General features: G+C 35.7%; 2 protein-coding genes across 2 annotated transcripts; one reads left to right on the plus strand and one right to left on the minus strand.

The window, feature by feature from the left end:
• Positions 1-2,880: 2,880 nt before the first annotated feature.
• LOC121799400 lies at positions 2,881-5,266 on the minus strand. The gene is made up of 3 exons (XM_042198765.1): positions 4,126-5,266; positions 3,483-4,052; positions 2,881-3,415 (listed from the first exon to the last, which is right to left on the minus strand). Exons 2-3 carry the CDS (start codon positions 3,519-3,521, stop codon positions 3,056-3,058), a joined length of 399 nt encoding a protein of 132 aa, XP_042054699.1. The 5' UTR covers positions 3,522-4,052; positions 4,126-5,266; the 3' UTR covers positions 2,881-3,055.
• A 984-nt stretch (positions 5,267-6,250) lies between these two features.
• Positions 6,251-8,647, plus strand: LOC121797642 (protein FLX-like 4). The gene is made up of 3 exons (XM_042196278.1): positions 6,251-6,399; positions 7,011-7,539; positions 8,054-8,647. The coding sequence occupies exons 2-3, from the start codon at positions 7,013-7,015 to the stop codon at positions 8,556-8,558; spliced, it is 1,032 nt and encodes a 343-aa protein (XP_042052212.1). The 5' UTR covers positions 6,251-6,399; positions 7,011-7,012; the 3' UTR covers positions 8,559-8,647.
• Positions 8,648-8,959: the final 312 nt, after the last annotated feature.

Raw genomic sequence — 8,959 nt, forward strand, 5'->3', positions numbered from 1 at the left:
AGAACGAAACAGAATAAAGGAAAGAGTGTTATGGAAGTACCTTCGTCTGATGAAATTAAAAGTTCAACTTGGGAGGCTGCAGATGCTATTAGTAAAATGATGAGGTATATAAAGGATGCTCCAGGAAATACCAATAACACCAATTGCTTCAAAGTTGCAGCTATAAATGCACTAAAGATGGTTGGTGTTGAGGTTGATCAAGGGGAGCAAGCTGTGTCTAAGACAATTGAAAACATGACACAAGCTATGGAAGAGGATCAAGAAGATGATCCAGAATGGATTCAGCTTATGGAAAAAATAATGGAAGCCCATGATGAAAAATGCAAATTAGTGAATGAAGGCACATCAATTTTGCCTGATATTAACTTGGGAAAGAAACCAGTAAGTTGAAGATTTGGAAACAATTTATTTACTTTTTTGAGTTTTTATTCTTATGTTATATCACATTTCACTATTTGCAGGAGACAAATGATTATAATCCTTCAACCGAAATAGTAGTTTACAATCCAGAAAAGGTAAGTGTTAAGCAATGATATATCTCATCCATTCACCAACACTTTTAACAAACATGAAGTGAACTATATGTCTTATATAGTGAAGTTTTCATATCATTCTTGCCCGACAGGCAATTGCTAGGATTGAACAATTGGAGAGGATGGTCCAGGCCAAAACAAAGTTTACCTTGAAGGAGTCACAAATCTTTTTGTGGATTATGACAACATATGAATCAAATGAGTAAGATTTATATTATAGTTGTGATTTAGAAGAAAAATATACAAAAGATGTGCTAACACACACACATATTTGAACAGGGACGCCAAAGTGTATGATGATAATGTCATCACGATAACAAAAAGAGAATTCTGTTCACTATTGCCACGTACTCTAATAGAAGTGGGTGTGATCAATGCATGAGCTTCTTATTTGAATAATATGGAAGGATACAGGGCTTTATCTTCATCAAGGCGCCTCTTTTTCACAACATACCCATGCGTAAGAATAATATAAATTTTGAAAAATAAATTGCATGGTATATGTTCATTATAAAGCATGACTATATATATGCTTGTCTATCATCTTCATCAGCAGCAGCATCAGGAAGTTTCTCTCCTAATACACAAAAGATTTCAGTGTGTTAAACGATTTATGTCATTATATAAAGTCAAAGTATCATTTTATCCACTGAAACTATCATTTTATCCCCTGAAACCATCATTTTATCAAGTGCAACTATAATTATATCAAGTGCAACTAGTAAGTTTATCATTTTACCCACTGAAACTATCATTTTATTCCCAGAACCTATCATTTTCAATTATTTCCATCCAGATTTGACTTGTCTCATCTTTCAGCTGTATACAATTGTTGACCGGCCTTATGGGGTCGACCTCATGACTCTGATTGATAGATTCTGTGACAATGTACAAACTGAGGTTGAACAAATTCTGTATTTCAAATGGGACGATGTAGATTTGGTAAATACTGAACACAATTGATTCTTTGTTATATTACTAATTGTTTTTGTTCTGAAATTATTATTATTATCTATGTAGGTGTTCTTTCCAATATGTGCTGCAGAACATTACTATACCATATGCTTCAGATTTAGTACTAAAAGTATAGTAGTGATTGACAATTCGAAGAATGCTGACGATGAGGACATATTAATCAAATATGGTGGCATACCTGAAAATGTGGTAAGTATACATGATATATAGTGAAGTATTTTTGTGATTACAGTGAAGTATAGCACTCTTTATAGTGAACTACATTTGATATTCATAATGATATATTGCAGATATTATTTTTTTTTGTCATTTTTTGACAAAAATGGGGTATCACAACCAAATCAAATCAATAAAGGATGCGAGCATAGTAAGGCTCAAAATGCCTTGGAGAACAACATCAAATGTAGAAGATTGTGGAGTTTTTTTGATGCGACATTTGGAATGTTATTATGGTGAGCGTGAACAAGATTGGAATTGTGGATGAACTGCAAGAAGTAAGGGTATACTCCAAAGACTAAGAGCAAAGTATTGCAGCGCTTTATTATTGTCGGAAAAAAACCATGAGTCATTGAATAACTTGTCACTAGCATCAAAGCATTATGAAGAATATGGGAAAACAAATAATACAGATGTGGAAAAAATGATTGTAAACTTCAAGCGTTCATGAACTATTGTAGAAAACTTCATTTAAATTCAGTAGCAAGTACTTATTGTACATTAATATCTTGTTTACTATTTAATTCACTGTTGTGTTGTATCTATTTACTTCACTGAATAAGGAACTAGTGTTTTGTGAACAAGAGTGAAGTAAAATACGAATAAGAGTGATGTGTTTTGCTTGATAAAATGATACTTTTACTGATTTGTAGGTATGTATAAAAGTGCGGGGGTAAATATGTAATTTCCCTCATTTAATTTCTGAATTTCGCCAAATAATACTTAAAATGATATATGTTAGGTTTGTTGCATAGAATGATAGTTTTGCCGGATAGAATGATACTCTGAGTTGATAAAATGATACTTTTGACTGACTGATAAAATGATAAAATGATAGGTTTATTGCATAGAATGATAGTTTTGCCGGATAGAATGATACTCTGAGTTGATAAAATGATACTTTTGACTGACTGATAAAATGATAGGTTTATTGCATAAAATGATAGTTTTGCCAGATAGAATGATACTCTGAGTTGATAAAATGATACTTTTGAATCTAGACCACGTGATTTTAAAAATGTGTGGTCCAGATTTAGTTATAGGGTTATTACGGAAATTGGGGTTATATATATATATATATATATATATAAATCGAAGGGTTAAACTGGATTGGTAGATAGAAAAGATCCATTAATAAAAATAAGATACCCGATCATGCCATAACGAACAACTTCCTTGAACATTGAAGCTCTCATGAGGTAGTCGAAATAATAATGATATATGTAGACCATTCAAACTAGTTTCGGAACCATTAAAATAAAACTAATGCATACAGGTTTAGTCACCCAAAAGCATATCAGTAGCTTACTTTTCATAACTTGGAAAGTGTCCTACTGGGCGTAGTGCTGCCACCAAGTAGCCGGGGTGGACGACCCGCAAGAGCTAGCATGCAGCGAATCTTTGTGGTCACCGCATGGTTTACTCGGCCTCAGAGGATATGCATTTTCCAGCCTGCGTATGAGGTCCCCATCTGGTGAACAGACAGAGTCAGTCCCCTCGCCGGACATTGCTTTCATTGCCTTTACCCGTGTGTCGAGTCTCCCGCCGCCATCCTGAAGTGATTTGGTGGAGTCTGATATGAGTATCACTTCTGTCTTCGTCTCGGTCTTCATCTCAGGGTGGCCGAACAACATTGATAGCAGGTTGAACTTTGGCTCCCCATTATTGTAGCACACAGCCAAACTATTTTTCTGAAGCATAATTGCAAAAAAATTTGAAACAATGCACCTTATGAAAAAAATATTGTGCCTTACATACCTTAAGAACTGTATTCCACACCGGTGAAGCAGCTGCCATCGTGTTAAAATGGACGTTCCGGAAACTCCATCAGTATCCACCACCTCTTTGAAAACGATGAACCGTTGCTCGAAAGATTGGAACCTCTGCTACAACTCCGACCATGAGAAGCGCACACCCACATCGTCGGCAATCTCATTCAAGTGGTAATGTACTACTCTGTATGGTGTAAGAAATTCGGTGTTGTTTGCGTACCCGTTATCACATAGGTAGTAATTACCTATTGTGCTCGATGGAGTAGTTAAGTTTAACTTGTATATATGTGGTAAGTAATATCAAAATTTGTATTTTAAAACAAAATAAGGACATTCATACCAACGGGCACCAGCCCGTGTGGGTGAGTGACAGTGTCGCGTAGAACACAGACATCACCAGCAGAACCCTCCCAACCAGGCAACATATACGTGAAACGCATGTATCGATCGCATGGGTGTTTGTTGAAATTTGCCCCTTGCGTGTCTGGTAGAGCGGTTTATCTGCAGTTAGGACCAACACATTGATGTATGTACCATCTAAGGCACCTTGACAACCCTGCACAAAAATTAATCAATTATGCTTATATAATGTGTCGCTTGGTCCTATTATAAAGACCTTGGTGGCGTACCTTGAACCATTTCCACCTATAGTCAACGCAATCATCCTTAATGGGCTCCGTCTTCGCAATGAATCGTGACTGCATCTGTATTATAGCCTTCAGAACTTTGTGCACATATCCGGAAACTGTATGTCCAGATCGCTGAAAATTGAACTATCCTGTTTTTCTTATGATGTGCCAAAACTCCCAAGAAGATTGCAACTTGTTCTTCAATGTATACAGAGTGTTTGTCTCGCAGGAAACCTAACTCTCTATACATCCTACATAGTTTTCTGAATGCATTACGGTCCTTAGGTTCACCAGGCAATCAGTATCGGTTGTACCTACTAGTCGCTCCATATGACTCTCCTGGGATGGACTCTATTATGTATGTTGTATGGACGAACGGTCTGAGACCATTTCCTCTTCTTTGATTGGGCTAATCAGCTGAAAATGTGGTACAATATACAAATTCTCGCTACGAAGTAGTTTCGTAGTATGTCGTCTAACAAACTCGCCATTGACTCTTGCATGAACTGACCTACAAGCATCTATGTGGACTAGAAACAAAAGGTTTTCAATACGCAAAGACCAGGAGAACAAAATAAGAGCTTGATATTGCATAATCAAACCCGATTTGCAATGTATAGTTTGAAAATTCAACCAACTCACTTTAACCTGATGAATCAACAGGATCTATTTATATAACTTACATAACGCGGATCAGAATATTGAAAACAGAAACTGAATTGAATCAACTTTTTTTATGACTTAATAAGAACACTTCATTCAATCTACATAAATGTCGTTTTTTAAAATTTGTAGTGAATGTTTTGTGCAAACAACGAAGGGAAAATCTTGAAGAAATTTTATACAAAATTGAATAGATCGACGGTGAGCCACATCCGTATTCTATTTTTGGGCACTCACGAAATCAACAAACCCTAGCCAAGAACACACAGAATTGGTGTAATTCGGCAAAACATATGTAGAGATGTGATACACTTGGGAATACCTCGTGGGAAACTGGATCTCGACGACAGGAGCGAGGTTGTCGAACTTTTTGATCCCGTTGAGGTTGAGGAAGTTGATTTCGGAAAAGCTGTAGAGAGATGATTTCAGAAAACTTGAAAATAGGATAATGAAGTTCAAAATTTGAGAGTCCACGTTGGGGGGCAAATAAGTAATTCCATTAGCAAAGAATAAATGCTGGAGGCGGAGCGTTACATATCGGTATCAATTCACAAGATACATTAACGCCGTTCTGCAGCATTTTTAAACTGGGCCGGCGCACGTTCCTTGGGCTTGTCCGAAACGCTAAATTGGAGACCAAACACTGGACATGCCCAGATTAAAACTCCTAACTTCACATATCAGACAAACCAAACACGCCCTTAATGTAACCTTTTCTTTCCGCATCTCCCTGACTCCCTTGCTGATTCATGGATATTCTTTTTGTTCGTATTAGTGTATGTGAGTTGATTGGTTTGCTTATTAATTTAGTTTTTCATACGGCAGTGCATATTATTCTTTTAAAAAATATAGGAGTACTATAAAAGTTTTTGCATATTACTCCCTTCCATGCCACTCACGCTATCTGCATTTTTAAGTGATACGAGATTTTAAGAAAAGTTGTTTGATATTATAAGTAGAGAGAAAAAATGAAGTCGAATATTTTAACGAAAAATAGATTTAATTCTAAACATAAATAGTGGACATATTGAATGAGACAAATTAAAAAGGAAAAGTCTTGAATAGGACGGAAAGAGTAGTACAAGGCATAATCTATTTATGATTCTAGTTTAACAAAGAAAACGTGATTTTGATGGAATAAAACGTGATTTTGATGGAATAAAATACAGGTTTAGATCATTAATATTTAATACTTATTGGAGGTGTTCGGTTTGCAAGATTGTATCCCAGATTAAATATGTAGTGTGTTTGGTTCATGAGATTTAATCCCACAATTCCATCCTAGATGGATAATCACGGGATAATTAGTCATAGCTAACCCATATGACTAAAATAATCTCAAGACTCAATCCTAGATTGTATCTTGGTACTATTTTATCTAGCAAACCGAACACCACCATTGTTTACGGATTAAATAAATAAAAAATTCGTAAAATATTTTTTTTAAAGTATGGTTTAATTACCCCCAATATTAGAGGTTAGGGCTTTTTACGATTTGCTCGTTTCCTTTGTCACAGCAACAGAGGGCTCACAATCACCCGTTTCCGTTTCCATTCCTCTCTGATCCATCCCCTCCAACTTTCCGGCGGTTCTGGACGTCATTCAGGAAAGGTAAGATTACCAAGATTCTCTTCTGTGGGATGTCAATTGTTCGGTTTCTTTTCAGACGGTGTAAATCAATTTGGATCATAGTTAATTTGGGGATTTTTATACATAGCTTGATTAGTGCTAATCTCGTTATATGATTCTGATGAGATTGCTTCAAATTAGGTTGATGTAGCTCGCAAAGTGCATTCTGCTTTGAGAATAATGTATGATGTTACTTCCTGCAACAAATTTTCTATTTCTGTTCATTTTTATTTTTATGAGCTTTGGCTGAACGGAGGCACTTTCTTTTGTATATCCTTGTTCCTTCTCAGCTATGAAGGCGCTTGTGAATGTTAGCATGTTGAAATTTTGATATATAATTTATATCTTCATGGATTTTCTGGAATAAGATGCGATATACTAGTAGAAACTCTTGCTACAAATGGAAAACTAGCTACAGCTGCACTATCATTTATGAATTATGTTTACTATCTATCTCGTGATCGAAGAGATGTAGCTAACTTTTTTTCTCTAGTTGACGAATTCGTGTAGATTGTGTACCTTTTTTGCAGTTTCCAAAGGATTAGCAAAAATTGTTGTTCTAATCTGACCCTTGTGATTGGAAATTGTCTTAGTTATGGATTCAAGAAGAAACATACCTTCAGCATATAATGAGCGTGAAAGGATGATGCGTCGTGATCAATTACCTCCCACACACTATCTTTCAACAGAACCACTTGTTCCTGAACTACTAGATCGCAAATTGGCCACCCAGGCAGTGGAAATAGAGCAACTTACTACAGACAATCGTAAGCTGGCAGCTAGTTATATGGCCTTGAGGAAAGAACTTGCTGATGCAAAAGTGGAAGCAGAAAAAATAAGAGAAAATATGAGAAGCACACAGAATGAAGGTGATATTCAAATTCGCATTTTGTTGGACAAGATTGCAAAAACGGATGCTGATACCGGAGTTTGGGACACAATGAAGAGAGAACTTCAAGTAGACAATGCTGAAGCTCGGAGATTGATGTCAGCTAAGCTAGAGTTGTCTGTAAAACTTGAGCAGGCCACCAAGGAATTGGATATCACATGCGAAAATATTGAAAAAAATCCGGATATGCGTTTGGAACTTGCTAGCCTGAGGCGAGAATATCAGAGGTTACGGTGAGAGAAATGATGACTTCATCATGTTTATTATTTTCTCTTATGACCTCATAATCATGTCCATAGACCTCTATTTTATCTTGCATTCTAATGATTGTATTCTTCTATGGTGTCTTTTCATTATCAACTTATATTCTGGATTTCGTTTATACTTCTAAATGGTGGCAAGTGGGTTGTTTTACCATTTCAGGAACTCTTTCCTACACAAAATAGAATAGTATATCTAGCCTCACAAAATTGCGGCAAGTGGATTGATTACCCTTTTTTTTTTCTAAATAAATTAATTTTTATAGGAAAGAATGTTCTATAGTTTCTGCAGTGTCTTATTAGTATATCTTCTTATGTATCTGCATAGAGTAGTAGGTTGAATTTTAGAATCGCTAGATTTCTGAAACTTGAAATAGTAATTGTATCTTCTTGCTCTTGACCTTATGTTCCTGTTTCGTTTTGTGATACATCTTGTTCTTAATATTAATTGTAAATGATTTCTTATTCTTTATTGTGGAACATGTAGCAAGACTTTTGAGTATGGAAAATGCACAAACGTGGAGAAAGTGGAACAACTGAAGATTTTGGAGAGAGACCTGATTGGGGTAGCGGAAGAAGTGGATATTTTGCGTGCTGCGGTGTTGAATGCTGAGACGAGGGCTAGCGGTAATCATTTCTCTTCATATAGCAGTTCGTATATGAACTTGGATGGTAGATATCCACTTCCCTACCACGGTAATGGTAGTTACTCAAACAGTTTCGGTATAGCTCATCCTTATATAGTTAATGGAGCTCTACCAGAGGTGATCAATCCGTATGACAGTGTCGGTATAGCTCATCCTCATATAGTTAATAGAGGTCCAGCGGAGATGATTTATCCATATCACAATGTTGGGTTTCCAGTCGGCCCCGTTGGCGCTGCTTGGGGAGGGTTTTATACTTCCTCACCAGTAGTTGGCGCTCCCCCTTTCAGTTCTCCTCCGGTGAGTAATATTGTTTTTGAAGAGGTTAGTGATCTGTCTAATGCTTAGAAGTAGATATCATCAACTGCAGTAAGATCTTGAACAAATGTCAGTAATTTTATGGCATTTTTTATCAGTGAGACGCATATTATAATGAAGGTTGATTATATATATATTAAATAAAAAGCTAACAATTTAAAAAAATTAATATCAATAAAACACATCACAATAATATAAACGTAAACTAAAAAATAGATTAGCCAAACTTGAAGTCAATTAATTTATTATTCATTAGCCAGAATTAATTAAACCAACCCCCTTTTTGATTAACTAATTATATTTCATCGGTAATTTTATTAATTTAATGGTCTAGTTTTAGTTTATTCAAGCTTAATATGCTTGGAAATAATTTGGAATTTGTTTGCAAATCCTATTTATTCATGTTTAAATAATGGCTAATAAAAATTTAC

The sequence above is a fragment of the Salvia splendens genome, chromosome 4, assembly GCF_004379255.2.
Source record: "Salvia splendens isolate huo1 chromosome 4, SspV2, whole genome shotgun sequence".
Taxonomy (NCBI): Eukaryota; Viridiplantae; Streptophyta; class Magnoliopsida; order Lamiales; family Lamiaceae; genus Salvia; species Salvia splendens.

What these genes read in the sequence shown, in the direction of transcription:
- LOC121799400 (XM_042198765.1), bottom strand. Translation starts at nt 3,521, where the DNA reads ATGGCAGCTGCTTCACCGGTGTGGAATACAGTTCTTAAG. An exon ending in TGTGGAATACAGTTCTTAAG is followed by an intron (nt 3,416 to 3,482) that starts GTATGTAAGGCA and finishes ATTATGCTTCAG; the next exon opens with AAAAATAGTTTGGCTGTGTG.
- LOC121797642 (XM_042196278.1), top strand. Translation starts at nt 7,013, where the DNA reads ATGGATTCAAGAAGAAACATACCTTCAGCATATAATGAGCGTGAAAGG. An exon ending in CGAGAATATCAGAGGTTACG is followed by an intron (nt 7,540 to 8,053) that starts GTGAGAGAAATG and finishes TGGAACATGTAG; the next exon opens with CAAGACTTTTGAGTATGGAA.